Source organism: Schistocerca serialis, chromosome 10 (genome assembly GCF_023864345.2).
Source record: "Schistocerca serialis cubense isolate TAMUIC-IGC-003099 chromosome 10, iqSchSeri2.2, whole genome shotgun sequence".
Classification (NCBI taxonomy): domain Eukaryota; kingdom Metazoa; phylum Arthropoda; class Insecta; order Orthoptera; family Acrididae; genus Schistocerca; species Schistocerca serialis.
The window spans coordinates 68,903,789-68,922,404 of record NC_064647.1 but is presented as its reverse complement, the minus strand read 5'-3'; the positions used below and the strand labels follow the sequence as shown (position 1 = coordinate 68,922,404).

Genomic DNA, 18,616 nt, shown 5'->3' with positions numbered 1-18,616 from the left:
GCACGTCCGTGTCTCTGTTGTTCCTTGTAGTGACTCGGACGCGGTGATCTGGGTTTCTGTTTGTGAAATCTGTAAAACATGTTCACTAATTTTCGTAATAGTGAATTAGGACTAGATGGAAAGCACATAACAATACAGGCTCCAAAGAACTCAGGAAGTCTCTATTGGAATTACAAAAACACATATTCCATTGTGCTTCTTGCTCTGGTTAACCCATGTTATAATTTTATTGCAATAGACGCGGGAGCGTACGGAAAAAACTCTGATGGAGGCATTCTAGTAAATTCAAACCTTGGAAAGTCATTGGAAAACAATACGCTTAGTGTCCCAAAGAGTAAAACTTTACCCGGTAACTGATGTTGAACTTCCAATGGTAATTGTAGGCGATGAAGCTTTTCCTCTCAAAACATACTTGATGGGACCATATCTCGGCAGAAACTTAACAAATGACAAGGCTATTTTTCATTTATCGTTTGAGTTGGGCAAGAAGAATATCCGAAAATGCATTTGGTATATTGAAACAGAAATTTCGAATATTTAGGAGAATCCTTCAGGGAGATCCTAATAACCTTACAATTATTGTGACGGCTGCGTGTGTACTGTACAACTTTATTCGAAAAGTGGAAGGTTATAGGGTGCCCGAACAGATGATGGATCAAAAGGAAACTGCTTAGGGATCCGGAAGATCATCAAATCTTCGAAACCTCGAATTCGTGGGAGATCAACAGACGCTGCATTTGCTGTACGAGAACAACTCAAAAAATTCCTGAATTATCCACAAGGGACTGTGGAATGGGAAGAACATGTCACCTTGGCGATATAACGATGACATAAACCAAACATCTGTTTGTAAAATAAAAAGTAAATAAATATCTTTCGGGTATTAAAACTTGTATAGTTTTTTTCTTACCTTTGGCTTGTAGATCTGTTGCAATTGTCTTCCAAACTCTGTCTTTGTACTCGATATTCCTGTAGTCTTCACTTCCCTGATCACAAAGAACAGGAAACTTACGAACTTCTTCTATTAGTCGTTCCACATCCGTGTTTTGTACACAGAACAGTCTTGCGCAGTTGAACAGCTCACAAGACAGTTCTACCATCAGGCCGTGTCCGTCACTGAAAAGTTAAACACGGCGAATCCCGCCCGGCCCGGCTCCGGCCCGATGACGTTCCCCATGCACGGCCCGGTCATGTGGGGCCCGCTACATTTGTTTTAATGATGTATTTCGTTGTCCGGGTGACGGCCGATACTCGGACGTGTCTCGGTACGGACACGGTCCGGACATGTGTGTCCCGACGTTATGGGAAGAGAGCTGATCAGTGACGCCGTGTTTCAGACTCGTCCACCGTGTCAGCAGTCGGTGAGGACGGGGAGACGGCGGCCGCGGACCTGGCTGACCTGCTGGACGTGAGTAGCGGCGCTGTGGTGACTCTGGTGGCGGGCGAGACGCGCCTGGTGGCGCACAGGGCTGTTCTCGCCGCCAGGAGCCCCGTGTTAGCCGCCATTTTTGCCCACGACGCGCCGAAGGCCAGCGGCGGCCAGGTCAGCGTCGCGGACGTGGAGGGCCCGGCGCTGCGCCACCTCGTGGCCTACTGCTACACCCTACGGGCCCCCCAGCTGCGCGGCACGGCCCACCAGCTGCTGGCCGCCGCTGACAAGTTCGGCTTGCCAGCTCTCAAGTCTGCCTGCGAGCAGCAGGTGGCCGCGCAGCTGTCTGCGGAGACTGCGGCGGCTGCAGCTGTGGTCGCAGTCAGGCACGGCACTGACAGCCACAGGCAGGCCGTCGTGGCCTTCGTAAAGGCCCACCTGCTCCACGTGGTGGCCACCCGGGGTTGGGCAGAGGCGCTGCGAAGCCACCCCGAGGACTTGCTCGAAGTGATTCGGCTGCTGTCTCGTCCGTCAAACGAGACCGAGTAAGCATCCGACGAGCCACTCTTCTGCAGTTTTACAGATGTGTGCATTTTCAAACCTACAGTTTTTGCTACTAAGTTTCCCCAGATGAGCCAGTGCTCTAAAATACACCACCATAGATCACTACAGTTTTATCGACATTTCAGTCCGCAGTTTGTGATCTAGTGGCTAGCATCGCTGCCTCCGGATCGGAGGGTCCCGGGTTAGATTCCTGGCCAGATTGCCAATTTTCTCTGCCCGGGGACTGGGTGTTTGTGTTATCCTCATCATTTCATCATCACTGTCATCATTCGTGACAGCAACTACATTGGATTGGGTAAAAATTGGACTGTGCAAAAATTGGGACTGTGTAGTTGAGGACCCTACAAACCAAACATCACCACTGATATGTCGTAATAAGTTCATCAAATGTCTGAACTGAGCTGTGTTTGCCAACAAATAATTTATCAACTGTTTTGATCTTGAAACTTCCTGGCAGATTAAAACTGTGTGCTGGACCGAGACTCGAACTCGGACCTTTACCTTTCGCGGACATGTGCTCTACCAACTGAGCTACTGAAGCACGACTCATGCCCCGTCCCCACAGCTTTACTTCTGCCAGTACCTCGTCTCCTACCTTCCAAACTTTACAAAAACTCTCTTGCGAAACTTGCAGAACTAGCACCCCTGAAAGAAAGGATATTGGAGAGACATGGCTTAGCCACAGCCTAGGGGATGTTTCTAGAATGAGATTTTCACTCTGCAGCGGAGTGTGCGCTGATATGAAACTTCCTGGCAGCTTAAAACTGTGTGCCGGACCGAGAATCGAACTCGGGACGTTTGCCTTAGTTCTGAAAGGTTCGCAGGATAGCTTCTATATAGTTTGGAAGGTAGGAAACGAGGTACTGGCAGAAGCAAAGCTGTGAGGACGCGGCGTGAGTCGTGCCTGGGTAGCTCAGTTGGTAGAGCACTTGCCCACGGAAGGCAAAGCTCCCGAGTTCGAGTCTTGGTCCGGCACGCAGTTTCAATCTGCCAGGAAGTTTCATATCAGCGCACATTCCGCTGCAGAGTGAAAATCTCATTCTGTTTTGATCTTATTTGCAGTCACCAGTTGCCTTAAATTGTACATGTGCCACAAGGTGTTATTTATGTTTGTGGCATAAAGCATCTGAAGAGAAAGTACATCGACATATGGCAGCAGCCATTCTAGCTGTGGACACTACGATGTCCCACTCAGAATAGAAAAAAACCAGACACAGTGATGCGTATAGTCCACAGTCGGGGCACGCGATCATGCAGTCTTTATTCTGTGTGCTACATAGGTCACTCTACGTCTGATTACATAAAGTAACGTTTATTCTTGTAAGCTGTCTCTCTTTCCGCTGACAACGAGATACCTTTAAATGGTGACGTGATATGCTGACTGAAGGAAAGACGGTGACGAGAAGCAAGTCTGTCACCCAATTCCAGCTCGACAAATGCTTTGGCACGCTGCAGTGGTTTACGGAGGGCGCAATGTATTTAAAATTTTCCATTTCTGATTTTGTCATCCTATAAATATTGACCCTTGGGAGACTATTCCCACTTTAGTACTACAGTTAACTTCTTGTGTAGTTCTCTTTCACTTTGGAGATACATGTGTGCTGTACACCTACAACTTACTTATAAAAATATGCCTATTCTCTCCAGGTAGATATAACTTCTAACAAGTACACCACACTACAGAATGAAGGATGTAGTTCTTAATCTGAGCATGTAAGGAATACATCCAACTAAAAATTGTGATGCAAGAACATGTGCATGAGGGTGTAGTTGTTTACTCCCCTCACATTCTGTGACTACCTCACAAGACACAAACCAGTCCTCACAACAACAAAACTCAGCTACTTTCCTTCTTTCTCTCTCCTTTTGTGTTCATTTGGTCCTCTGGATATGGGCCATACATCGGTACACTACCTTCTACAACACACACAAAGAGAGGGTTTTATAGGTCGAAACGCTGTTCCTGCTTCTTGGAACAGCAGACATTACACTCTGTCCAGCTGTCGTATTTGATATTTTCTGTTGCGTTACTTAAGAGGGTCCTGTGTGTTCCACGGTGTCTCCTTCTACTAGCACCCACCCTCTCACATCTATTGCAGTCACTGGTCCATCTCGAACAGTGTCGATGTTGATGAAGCCAACGGATCGAACTATCATTTGTTACTCTCTGTATCCACAGTAAAAACACCCTGTACAAGCCTAGTGCCTTCTAATTGGCAGAAACTTCCTTTATTTTTCATGAATGATTCATTATATATACTGCAATTTAATGATCTGTTTGCCTGTCAAAATTGCTTACTGACGTATTTCTTTTTTAGTTACTCCAAGGTAGAACTGTATTTCCATAAATATATATGAAAATTATAATTTTAAAGAAATAATATTTCACAGTAGATGTCTATTCAAGATATCCTATTACTAACACCATAACTTTAAATGAAATTCCATCTGCCTCATTCCTGAGTATAGCTAGAAAATACTCTGTTGTTGTCGTGGTCTTCACTCCAAACACTGGTTGGATGCAGCTCTCCACGCTACTCTATCCTGTGCAAGCCTCTTCATCTCGGAGTAACTACTACAACCTCCATCCTTCTGAATCTGCTTACTGTTTCCATCTCCTGGCCTGCTCTTACTTTTTTACCCCCACCCTTCCGTCCAGTACTACACTGATGGTCTCTTGATGCCTCAGAATGTGTCCTACCAATTGATCCTCTCTTGTAGTCAGGTCGTACCACAAATTTCTCTTCTCCACAATTCTGTTCAGTACTGACACAACAGTTACAAGATCTAACCATCATATCTTGAGCATTCTTCTGCAGCACTGCATTCAAAGGCTTCTATTCTCTTCTTGTCTAAACTGTTTATTGTCCATGTTTCACCTCCATACATGACTACACTACACACAGAATACTTTTAGAAAGGACTTCCTAAAACTTAAATCTGTACTCGATGTTAACAAATGTGTCTTCTTCAAAATCGCTTTTCTTGCCATTGCCAGTCTACATTTTATATCCTCCCTACCTCAACCATCATCAGTTATTTTACTTCCAAATAGCCGGCTGCGGTGGCCGTGCGGTTCTAGGCGCTCCAGTCCGGAGCCGCGCTGCTGCTACGGTCGCAGGTTCGAATCCTGCCTCGGGCATGGGTGTGTGTGATGTCCTTAGGTTAGTTAGGTTTAAATAGTTCTAAGTTCTAGGGGACTAATGACCACAGCAGTTGAGTCCCATAGTGCTCAGAGCCATTTGAACCATTTTTACTTCCAAATAGCAAAACTCATCTACTACTTGAAATGTCTCGTTTCCTAATCTAATTCGCTCATAATCTCTTGATTTAATTCGACTACATCCCATTATCTTCGTCTTGCTTTTGCTGATGTTCATCTGATATCCTCTTTTCAAGACACTGTCCATTCCATTCGACTGCTCCTCCAATTCCTTTGTGTCTCTGACAGAATTACAGTGTCATCAGCCAACCTCAAAGTTTTTATTTCTTCTCCCTTGAATTTAATTCCTACTCCAAATTTTTCTTTTGTTTCCTTTACTGCTTCCTCAATATACAGATTGCGGAACATCAGGGATAGGCGACAACTCTGTTTCACTCTCTTCCCCACCACTGCTTTCTTTTTGTACCACTCGACTCTTATAACTGTTATCTGATTACTGTACAAATTGTAACTAGCCTTTCGCTCCCTTTATTTTATTCGTGTCACCTTTACAGTTTCAAAGAGAGCATTCCAGTCAACATTGTCAAAAGCTTTCTCTAATTCTACAAATGCTATAAACGTAGGTTTGCCTTTCCTTAACCAATCTTCCATGAGAAGGCGTGGGGTCACTATTGCCTCGAGTGTTCCTACATTTCCCCTGAATCCAAATTGATCTTCCCCTGAGGTCAGCTTGTACCAGTCTTTTCTGTAAAGAATTCGTGTTAGTATTTTGCAACTTTGAATTATTACAATGATAGTGAGGTAATTTTCACATCTGTCAGCAACTGCTTTCTTTGGGCCTATTATATTCTCACGTGTTTCATACATCTTGCTCACCGGATGGAAAAGTTTTGTCATGGTGGCTCTCCCAAGGCGACCAGTAGCTCTAATTGAATGTTGTCTACCCAGGGGGCCTGCTGCCTTCACTATTTCATCTCTCAAAGATACCCATTCTTCTTCTATAGTATTCCTTTCCACTATTTTTGTCAATCGTTCCCTACTACTGCATCTGAAACTCTTTGCCACCTCTGGTTCTTTCAGTTTATTCAGGACCCATCTCCATAAAACCCTGCCTTTTTAATCATTAATCTGCAGGTCATAATCAGTAAATTGTGGTCAGAGTTGCTGTTGTTGTTTGTTGTTGTTCTTGTCTTCAGTCCTGAGACTGCTTTGATGCAGCTCTCCATGCTACTCTATCCTGTGCAAGCTTCTTCATCTCCCAGTACCTACTGCCGCCTACATCCTTCTAAATCTGATTAGTGTATTCATCTCTTGGTCTCCCTCTACGATTTTTACCCTCCACGCTGCCATCCAGTAGTAAATTGGTGATACCTTGATGCCTCAGAACATGTTCTACCAACCGATCCCTTCTTCTGGTCAAGTTGTGTCACAAACTCTTCCCCAATTCTATTCAATACCTCCTCATTAGTTATGTGATCTACCCATCTAATGTACAGCATTCTTCTGTAGCACCACATTTCGAAAGCGTCTATTCTCTTCTTGTCTAAACTATTTATCGTCCATGTTTCACTTCCATACATGGCTACACTCCATGCAAATACTTTCAGAAACGACTTCCTGACACTTAAATCTATACTCGATGTTAACAAATTTCTCTGCTTCAGAAACGCTTTCCTTGTCGATATCTCCCCAGGAAATGTCTTACAATTAGAAACCCTATTCCAAAATCTCTGTCTTACCATTATAAAATGAATCTGAAATCCGGCCGAAGTGGCCGTGCGGTTAAAGGCGCTGCAGTCTGGTACCGCAAGACCGCTACGGTCGCAGGTTCGAATTCTGCCTCGGGCATGGATGTTTGTGATGTCCTTAGGTTAGTTAGGTTTAACTAGTTCTAAGTTCTAGGGGACTAATGACCTCAGAAGTTGAGTCCCATAGTGCTCAGAGCCATTTGAACCATTTTTTTAAATCTGAAACCTTCCGGTGTCTTCAGGTCTCTTCCACGTATACAACATTCTTTCATGATTCTTAAACCAAGTTAGGATTAAAATATACTCTGTGCAAATTCTACCGGTTGGTTCTCTCTTTCATTGTTCTCTCCGTCCGCCCCCTGTAGCTGAGTGGTCAGCGCGACAGAATGTCAATCCTAAGAGCACGGGTCCGATTCCCAGCTGGGTCGGAGATTTTCTTCGCTCAGGCACTGGGTGTTGTGTTGTACTAATCATCATCATTTCATCTCCATCAACGCGCAAGTCGCCGAAATGGCGTCAAATCAAAAGACTTGCACCCGGCAAACGGTCTACCTGACAGGAGGCCCTAGTCACACGACATATATACTTATTTATTCCTTTCCCTTAGTGCATATTCACCTACTACTAATTCCAGTCCCCTAGCACCCTTAAATTTTCGTCTCCCTTAACTATCTGAATAATTACTTTTATCTAATCGTACGTTTCCTCAATCTCCTCCTCATCTGCGGAGCTAGTTGTCATATAAAGTTGTACTACTGTGGTGAGTGTGGGCTGTGTGTCTATCTTGGCTACAATAATGCATTCACCGTTCTGTTCATAGTAGCTTACCTGCATTCCTTATTCATTATCAAATGTACTCCTGAATTACCCCCAATTTGATTTTGTATTTGTAACACTGTATTCGCCTGACCAGATGTCTTGTTATTCCTGCCTCAGAACTTCACTAATTCCCACTATATCTAACTTTAACCCATCGATTTCCCATTTTAAATTTTCTAACCTACCTGGCCAATTAAGGGATCTGGCATTCCATGCTGTGATGAATAGAACGCCAGTTTTGTTTCTCCTGATAGCGACGTCCTCCTAGGTAGCCCCTCCCGCCCCCCCCCCCCCCCCACCAGAGATCCGAATGGGGGTTCATTTTACCTCCGGAACATTTTACCTAAGAGGATGCCATCATCATTTAACCACTCAGCAGAGCTACATGCCCTCAGGAAAATTTACAGCTGTAGTTTCCCTTTTCTTTCAGCTATTCGCAGTACCAGCACAGCGAGGCCATATTGGTGGTTTTAACAAGGCTAGATCAGTCAGTAATCCGGATTATTGCCCCTGCAACTACTGAAGAGGCTGCTGCCCCTCTTCAGGAGCCACACGTTTATCTGACCTCTCAACAGATACCGCTCAGTTGTGGTTGCACCTATGGTGTGGCTATCTGTATTGCTGAGGCACGCAAGGATCCCCACCAACGCCAACATCCATGGTTCATGGGGGGAGAAAATACACTAGCTAACTTAAATAGAGTCCCTTCAGTAATTCCTGATCGTCATCTTCTTCATTGCCTCAGGCTTCACAAATTTTTGAATGGCCAGCTTATTGTAAAAACAATTTCTCATCCAACTTCTGTTCCCATCTTCAGGATCTATGTGATAGTCTTCATGTTGAGTTAATCGTAAATTCGTAGCACAGCAACGTACCACACCTTCAATATGATATGCGAACGTCTCTATTGGTTAGTGTCATTAAATATTGCTTCTATAGTATATGGAATGAATCACACAACTTTTAACTGTTTATTTTCTTTTGCCATGACTATGACTGCTTCATTATTAACTCATTCATGAAGTATATGTTTAATTATACTATCATCCACATTCCTCTCACAGTTGTTTCTGCTTGTCAAAACATTACATACAAACTTCCGTCGAGTGGCTTACTTAGCATAGCTTTTGCACTGCACTGAGAGAATAACTGCCAGTCCCATACTTCGTAACGTCTTACCTCAACGCATTAGTAGCTTTAATTTATATATGTGGTCTACTGACAAACCTGCAGAAGTCACGTGACTGAGAACACAATGTGCATAAACTAATTTATATATTCCCTAGCAATAGCCACATTCAAACAACAGGGGTGAAATGCTGACCTTCAACGTGGAACTCGAAGCTACAGAAATGTACGTCTGTAGACAACTTATAGAGGCGACAACACAACTAAAGGGAAATCGCCTATTTTCGACGTCAACGTGCAACACCCCTAGTACACGCCAGCCGGCGGCGTAGGCTGTGGAGGGCAAATGAAACGTGTTGAATGAACGAGGAAACAGTACAGTCGCTACCACAGTACAGAAAGGGAGCGATTTATCTGACGTCCAAACATGCACGAGCATTGGCTTTCCAGCCAAGAAGCATTTTCGAAACTGCCAAGTTTGTAAATTGTATGTGTGCTGTCGAGTTGTTATTTCCAAAAAGGAAAGTTTTATCTATTTTGACTGGTGCTCTTTAGTGGTAATGGAAAAATACATTTTGAAAAGAGGAAATTAACTGGAGTGCCATTAATTAAAAGAAGCAGTCAAGTAAACAGAATGATATGATAGCAAACGATAAGTCCGGCAGTGTCGCAGCTACCACAGTACAGAAACTACTGAGATATAGAAAAGTTGGCAGGCAAGGTTAATGTCGTTGAAATGAAACATTGGTTCATATACTGACGATACCTTTACATAGATAAGTACCTTACACACCTTGAAAATATCTTTCAAGTTCAACTGCCTACCACAAAATCATTCGAGAGACCGATCGACAAGAGCGGAGACACCGGAAGAGAGCGGGCCTCAGGAGAGAGAGATATCGAGAGAGACCGATCCAGACTCCGCTCGTGTTTATATACAAATAGACAACTGAAGGCAAATCTACTGTCATTCTTACTGAGTCTCTTACTGCTCTGGAAGTCTCTTGCGGGGGAAAATGTTCGAGAGACTTCACCGCGCTCCTTTCCGGTGCGACCGATCGCATCAAATTTGGTTGTTGACGCCGCTTGCGCTGCATTTGATGCATTATTATCAATTAAAAAATACAATTGCTCTCTTTCGCTAGTTTTGACATCTGTATGCTCTCTCACATTTAGGAATTAATTGCAATTTTACGTTATAAGACAACTCAGAGACAATACGCGAAATTCACACAAAAATACGACGTTTCTGACGTAGGTTTACATAAATTATTTCAGTTTTGGGACTGAAATTTATTTACAAATGAAAAGAAACATTTCACCGTCCTGGTTAAAGCACAACCTGCGTGGCATAATGGCACCACCCAAAACCGGTGCCAAGACAACTGTTGTGCATTGCGTGCCATGGATGACAGTGGTGAATGATGGCTGCAGAGACGTGTATGAGCTGACAGATATGCAGCCATTGAGCAGTTGACTGCCCAGATAAACTAAGGGGATATCAACAGTGTTTATTTAACGACCATTCAGCGAATGTTGGTACATATGGTCCTGCTTTTCATCAGTGACGAAGGATGGAAGTTACATGGGAGCACCAGAACTAGGTGTACACTGAATGGCGACAGGTGGCCATTTCGGAGAATGTTTCCGTTGCACTCATTGGATGAACTCGTCATTCTGGAAGGCACAAAGGATCGGCACAAGTATGCATCTATCCTTGGGGACCAGGTCCACCCTTACAAACAGTTTTTTTTTCCTCGTCATGATTGCATCTACCAGTAGGACAACGCAACCTGTCACACAGCTCGCAATACATGTACATGGTGTGAAGAGCATCAGGGTGAGTGGCCTGTAATCCCCTCGCCACGAAACTAGCGGATTTCAAACCAAACGAGAATGTACGGGACCACTTTGATCAGACAGTCTGTGCCACGGATTGTCAACTGAGAAACCCAGCACAGATGACCGTGGCATGACAGCACATGCCTCTTGGTGCCTATCAGAACGTCGTTGGTTCTCTTCCGGCATGTCTCGCAGTTGCCCATGCGGTTATTCAGCCTATTCAGTGTTTTGACAGGTGATCATATTAAGCTAACTGGACAGTGTTGTATGTATACAACACAGACTGTAGGGGTACGACTGCATATATTTATATTGATGACTGAAGTCAGTGAATGCACAATATTATGCCATATTTAATTCATTTGCAGTCTAATAATAGCAAATATTAGGAGAAATATGGTTTGAGGTTGATTAGCATGTCCAAGTAGATGTGTCAAGAGCAGCAAGTCAGGTGCTGAAGTGCGGGCATGTGGATGCAAAATGTTTAGTCTGTACTGGCAAGTGTAGTCCACTTAATGGTGCAGCAGTTGTGGCCATGCGAAAATATCAGGTAGTACATTATGTGACTTATTTTTGGGAATACTGTTAGACACAGAGGAAAAATAACTATCACACAGGAGTGGGTAGATGTTAAGGTACCAGTGATCACAATATATGCTCTTTATACCCATTGCAAAGCGTAATTGTATATATGCGTTGTCTCTGTTTTCTTTACTGATCTTACTCAGACACTTAAACTTTGCAGTCAAATGATATTCAACATTGGTCTGTTCATTGAGGGTACTCGTTGGCTAATATGAATCAAATACAGGCACTGGGAAATGTTTCAATTTCTGTGATATTAATTCTTACAGCAATTAAATGGTTTACTGGAATGGCTTCATAATATCGCAAATTTTTTACCCCTTGCTTCTCTGATCGTCCTCCCCACTAGTTCAAAAGCTGCTCTCCTCGTTTTGCACCTGTGGCTTTACAGCCCGTCCGTGACACACGAGCTGGGAACATCATTCAGTGACTACAGTGCCCAATCAGTTTATTTAAAGTTTGTTCGAGTTCTAGTTTCTGTTTTATTGTTGTTTTTATGCATTCAAATTGTGCTGTAATATCGCTCCACGATAACTGTTGGCACTTGTATGTACCTCTCATTTGCATATTATTTTATACAACATGTTTTTTTGGTATGCAACGGATTGTTGTGAGAATCTGAGGAGAAGAGGTGTGCGAACTGATTACCTCGATGGTAAGGGATTCACCTTTGTGGTCACAGTACAGTCGCCGGCAGTGTGTGTTCCATTGTTAAGAATGACAACCCTTAGTAGTAGTCCCTGTAGTGAGGTTCCCCCCTGGCCTCCTCGCTAACACGGTTTCTCCCTCGGTCTAGCACTCCAGCCACTGGAGACAGCAGGGCGACGGCGGACGGCACCTCCAGCGAGCAAAGCTGTACTCCCGTGGCAGCCGCGCCACCAGTGGAAGCCTGCCCCACTCCACCACCTGGTGATGCTGAAGTCTCTCGCATGAGGTGAGTTCCATCGCAACGTGCCCACGTTTTTCACGTTCACAGTATGAATTACGGGGGCGTCAGCCAGTAGTTACAGACAATAAATCACACACCATTTTATTGCATTTTTCAAGAAGGCAGAGGGGAGACTCCTAACAGTAAAGTACTTGTTTCAGTCGATCTCCACATACTTCTTTGCCTTCACAGAGTCAGTAGCATTCAGCTTGAAGATTAAATGTCAACCTTTGAATAACCATGTATATTTCTCAATTCACCTTTAGATTAGATTAGATTACATTAGTACTTGTTCAATAGATCATGAATACGACACTTCGTAATGATGTGGAACGTGTCAGGTTAATAAAAGGTGTCTATACAAGATATTACATAAGACAAAATATTACATGACACTCAATATTTCTAATTTTTTTGTGGGTTTTGGGAAATTATCCACTTACTATATCCAAAAATTCATCTAATGAGTTGAAGGAGTTGCCATTAAGAAATTCTTTCAATTTTCTTTTAAATGCTATATGTCTATCTGTCAGACTTTTTATGCTATTAGGTAAGTGACCAAAGACTTTTGTGGCAGCATAATTTACACCCTTCTGAGCGAAAGTTAGATTTAACCTTGTGTAGTGAAGATCCACTGTTAAATGCAGAGGAGAGAGCAGATAGGTGGAAAGAATACATTGAAAGCCTCTATGAGGGTGAAGATTTGTCTGATGTGATAGAAGAGATAGGGGATCCAGTATTAGAATCGGAATTTAAAAGAGCGTTGGAGGACTTACGGTCAAATAAGGCAGAAGGGATAGATAACATTCCATCAGAATTTCTAAAATCATTGGGGGAAGTGGCAACAAAACGACTATTGACGTTGGTGTGTAGAATATATGAGTCTGGCGATATACCATCTGACTTTCGGAAAAGCATCATCCACACAATTCCGAAGACGGCAAGAGCTGACAAGTGCGAGAATTATCGCACAATCAGCTTAACAGCTCATGCATCGAAGCTGCTTACAAGAATAATATATAGAAGAATGGAAAAGAAAATTGAGAATGCGCTAGGTGACGATTAGTTTGGCTTTAGGAAAAGTAAAGGGACGAGAGAGGCAATTCTGACGTTACGGCTAATAATGGAAGCAAGGCTACAGAAAAATCAAGACACTTTCATAGGATTTGTCGACCTGGAAAAAGCGTTCGACAATATAAAATGGTGCAAGCTGTTCGAGATTCTGAAAAAAGTAGGGGTAAGCTATAGGGACAGACGGGTCATATACAATATGTAAAACAACCAAGAGGTAATAATAAGAGTGGACGATCAAGAACGAAGTGCTCGTATTAAGAAGGGTGTAAGACAAGGCTGTAGCCTTTCACCCCTACTCTTCAATCTGTACATCGAGGAAGCAATGATGGAAATAAAAGAAAGGTTCAGGAGTGGAATTAAAATACAAGGTGAAAGGATATCAATGATACGATTCGCTGATGACTTTGCTATCCTGAGTGAAAGTGGAGAAGAATTAAATGATCTGCTGAACGGAATGTACAGCCTAATGAGTACACAGTATGGTTTGAGAGTAAATCGGAGAAAGACGAAGGTAATGAGAAGTAGTAGAAATGAGAACAGCGAGAAACTTAACATCAGGATTGATGGTCACGAAGTCAATGAAGTTAAGGAATTCTGCTACCTAGGCAGTAAAATAACCAATGACGGACGGAGCAAGGAGGACATCAAAAGCAGACTCGCTATGGCAAAAAAGGCATTTCTGGCCAAGAGAAGTCTACTAATATCAAATACCGGCCTTAATTTGAGGAAGAAATTTCTGAAGATTTACGTTTGGAGTACAGCATTGTATGGTAGTGAAACATGGACTGTGGGAAAACCGGAACAGAATCGAAGCATTTGAGATGTGGTGCTAAAGACGAATGTTGAAAATTAGGTGGACTGATAAGGTAAGGAATGAGGAGGTTCTACGCAGAATTGGAGAGGAAAGGAATATGTGGAAAACACTGATAAGGAGAAGGGACAGGATGATAGGACATCTGCTAAGACGTGAGGGAAAGACTTCCACGGTACGAGAGGGAGCTGTAGAGGGCAAAAACTGTAGAGGAAGACAGAGATTGGAATACGTCAAGCAAATAATTGAGGATGTAGGTTGCAAGTGCTACTCTGAGATGAAGAGGTTAGCACAGGAAAGGAATTCGTGGCGGGCCGCATCAAACCAGTCAGTAGACTGATGACCAAAAAAAAAAAAAAAAAAGTGAAGATCATCCTTTCTCCTAGTGTTGTAGCCATGTACACTGCTATTACTTTTGAATTCGTTCGGATTGTTAATAACAAATTTCATACGTGAATATATGTGTTGTGAGGCTACAGGGAAGATTGCTAGCTCTTTAAATAAGTGTCTGCAAGATGATCTTGGATGAGCTCCAGCAATTATTCTGATTACACGCTTTTGTGCAATGAAAACTTTTTACTCAATGATAAGTTACCCGAGAATATGATGCCATACGAAAGCACAGAATGAAAATAGGCGTGGTAAGCTAATTTACTCAGATGTATATCGCCAAAATTTGCAATGACCCTAATAGGTTAATTAGCTGAATTCAAACGTTTCAGCAGATCGTCTGTGTGTTTTTGTCCAATTCAACCCCTCATCAATGCAAACACCTAGAAATTTTGAATATTCTATCTTAGCTGCCGATTTCTGATCGAAGTCTATATTTATTAATGGGGTCATTCCATTTACTGCGTGGAACTGTATAGTTTGTCAAAGTTTAGTGAGAGCCCATTTGCAGAGAACCACTTAATGATTTTCTCAAAAACATCATTTACAATTTCACCAGTTAATTCTTGTCTGTCAGGTGTGATAGCTATACTTGTATCATTGGCAAAAGTACCAGTTTTGCATCTTCGTGAATATAGAATGGCAAGTCATTAATACATATTAAGAACAGCAGAGGACCCAAGACCGAACCTTGCGGCACCCCATTCTTGATTCTTCCCCAGTTTCAGAATTCCCAGTTTTTTGCATATTATGTGAACTGTTTATTTCAACTTTCTGCACTCTTCCAGTTAGGTAGGATTTAAACCATTTGAGCACTGCCTCATTCATATCACAGTAGTTGAGCTTATCTAGAAGTATTCCATGATTTACACAATCAAAAGTCTTTGATAGATCACAGAAAATCCCAATGGGTGACTTCCGGTTACTCAGAGCATTTAACATTTCATTAGTGAAAGTATCTATAGCATTTTCCGTTGAAAAACCCTTCTGGAAACCAAACTGACATGTTGTTAAAATTCTATTTTTACAAAGGTGTGAAGCTACTCTACAATACATTACTTTTTCAAGAATTTTGGATAAGGCAGTCAGGAGAAAGATTGGGCGGTAGTTGTTGACATCAGACATATCCCTTTTTATGCAGTGGTTTAACAATGGCATACTTCAGTCTATCTGGGAAAATACCCTGCTTCAGAGAGCTATTACATATGTCGCTAAGAATCCCACTTATTTCTTTAGAACAAGCTTTTATTATCCTGCTGGAAATGCCATCAATGCCATGTGAGCTTTCATTCTTGAGAGAGTTTATTATCCTCCTAATGTGTGTGTGTAAATTGCCTCCAAAAACGTTCAAATGTGTGTGAAATCTTATGGGACTTAACTGCTAAGGTCATCAGTCCCTAAGCTTACACACTACTTAAGCTAAATTATCCTAAGGACAAGCACACACACCCATGCCCGAGGGAGGACTCGAACCTCTGCCGAGACCAGCCGCACAGTCCACGACTGCAGCGCACTAGACCACTCGGCTAATCCCGCACGGCAAATTGCCTCCCCTCTTTTGTTTTATAGTATGCAACGTTTGTAAACAACACCAGGTCTTGACAGACCGTGTTTATCCGTTGCCTGGCCCTTGTCCTCATGGGTCATTAAAGTACCAACATAAAGGAAAAAGACTTGCTACAGGCAGCCGTTGCATCACAGTGGCTGAAACTCGTGGAGGTTGAAAAACTGGCCATGGATGGAAGGTCACTGAAACATAATTGTTTGGTGTTACACGAGGTGCATTCAAGTTCTAAGGCCTGCGATATTTTTTCTCCGGACTGGAAAGAGATAGAAACATGCGCATTGTTTTAAAATGAGGTCGTGTTCATTGTCAATATGTCCCAGAGATGGCAGCACCGTACGGAAGATGGAATTTTACCGCCAGCGGCGAGAATGAGAACTGTTTTAAATACTTAAAATGGCGACGCTTTCCTTACTTGAACAGCATGCAATCATTTGTTTTCTGAATTTGCGTGGTGTGAAACCAATTTAAATTCATCGACAGTTGAAGGAGACATGTGGTGATGGAATTATGTATGTGTTGAAAGTGCGTTCGTGGGTGCAACGGTTTAATGAAGGCAGAACATGGTGTGACAACAAACCGAAACAACCTCGGGCTCGCACAAGCCGGTCTGACGACACGATCGAGAAAGTGGAGAGAATTGTTTTGGGGGATCGCCGAATGACTGTTGAACAGATCGCCTCCAGAGTTGGCATTTCTGTGGGTTCTGTGCACACAATCCTGCATGACGACCTGAAAATGCGAAAAGTGTCATCCAGGTGGGTGCCACGAATTCTGACGGACGACCACATGGCTGCCTATGTGGCATGTTGCCAAACAATGTTGACACACAACGACAGCATGAATGGGACTTTCTTTTCGTCGGTTGTGACAATGGATGAGACGTGGATGCCATTTTTCAATCCAGAAACAAAGCGTCAGTCAGCTCAATGGAAGCACACAGATTCACTGCCACCAAAAAATTTCGGGCAACCGCCAGTGCTGAAAAAATGATGGTGTCCATGTTCTGGGACACCGAGGGCGTAATCCTTACCCATTGCGTTCCAAAGGGCACTACGGTAACAGGTGCATCCTACGAAAATGTTTTGAAGAACAAATTCCTTCCTGCACTGCAACAAAAACGTCCGGGAAGGGCTGCGCGTGTGCTGTTTCACCAGTACAACGCACCCGCACATCGAGCTAACGTTACGCAACAGTTTCTTCGTGATAACAACTTTGAAGTGATTCCTCATGCTCCCTACTCATCTGACGTGGCTTCTAGTGACTTTTGGCTTTTTCCAACGATGAAAGACACTCTCCGTGGCTGCACATTCACCAGCCGTGCTGCTATTGCCTCAGCGATTTTCTAGTGGTCAAAACAGACTCCTAAAGAAGCCTTCGCCGCTGCCATGGAATCATGGCGTCAGCGTTGTGAAAAATGTGTACGTCTGCAGGGCGATACCGCCTGGTGGGGTTGCGGGCTCGTGACGCGGTAGCAAAAGTATGTAAGCAGATCACACGCGGAAGTGGAAATATGCTAGCGACAGTAGGAGTTGCAAATGGGAAAATCCATTGAGACAAGCGACTTTGACAAAGAGCAGACTACACTACTGGCCATTAAAATCGCTACACCACGAAGATGACGTGCTACAGATGCGAAATTTAACGACAGGAAGAAGGTGCTGTGATATGCAAATGATTACCTTTTCAGAGTATTCACACAAGCCGGCGCCGGTGGCGACACCTACAACCTGCTGACATGAGGGAAGTTTCCAAACGATTTCTCATACACAAACAGCAGTTGACCGGCGTTGCCTAGTGAAACGTTGTTGTGATGCCACATGTAAGGAAGAGAAATGCATACCATCACGTTTCCGACTTTGATAAACGTCGGATTGTAGCCTATCGCGATTACGGTTTATCGTATCGGGACATTGCTGCTCGCGTTGATCGAGATACAATGACTGTTACCAGAATATGAAATCGGTGGGTTCAGGATGGTAACCGGAACGCCGTGCTCGATACCAACGGCCTCGTATCACTAGCAGTCGCGATGACAGTCATCTTATCCGCATGGCTGTAACGGATCGTGCAGCCACGTCTCGATCCCTGAGTCAACAGATAGGGACGTTTGCAAGACAACAACCATCTGCACTAACAGTTCGACGACGTTTGCAGCAGCATTATCAGCTCGGAGACCATGGCTGCGGTTACCCTTGACGCTGCATCACAGACAGGAGCGCCTGCGATGGTGTACTCAACGACTAATCTGGCTGCACGAATGGAAAAACGTTATTTTTTCGGATGAATCCAGGTTCTGTTTACAGCATCATGATGGTCGCATCCGTGTTTGGCGACATTGTGGTGAACGCACATTGGAAGCGTGTATTCGTCGTCGCCATACTGCCGTATCATCCGGCGTGATGGTATGGGGTGCCATTGGTTACACGTCTCGGTCGCCTCTTGTTCGTATTGACGGCACTTTGAACAGTGGACGTAACATTTCAGATGTGTTACGACCCGTGGCTCTACTCCTCATTTGATCCCTGCGAAACCCTACATTTCAGCAGGATAATGCACGACCGCATGTTGTAGGTCCTGTACGGGCCTTTCTGGATATAGAAAATGTTCGACTGTTGCCCTGGCCAGCAT

The 18,616-nt window shown here is 43.6% G+C and overlaps 1 protein-coding gene across 1 annotated transcript in view; it reads left to right on the top strand.

Moving 5' to 3' along the window:
• LOC126424838 (poly [ADP-ribose] polymerase tankyrase-1-like) overlaps window positions 1-18,616 on the top strand; it is a 74,397-nt gene that overhangs the window by 37,880 nt on the left and 17,901 nt on the right. The window contains exons 3-4 of the mRNA XM_050087644.1: window positions 1,338-1,914; window positions 12,015-12,152. Coding sequence (XP_049943601.1) covers window positions 1,338-1,914; window positions 12,015-12,152 — 715 coding nt within the window. The remainder of the gene's footprint in view (window positions 1-1,337; window positions 1,915-12,014; window positions 12,153-18,616) is intronic.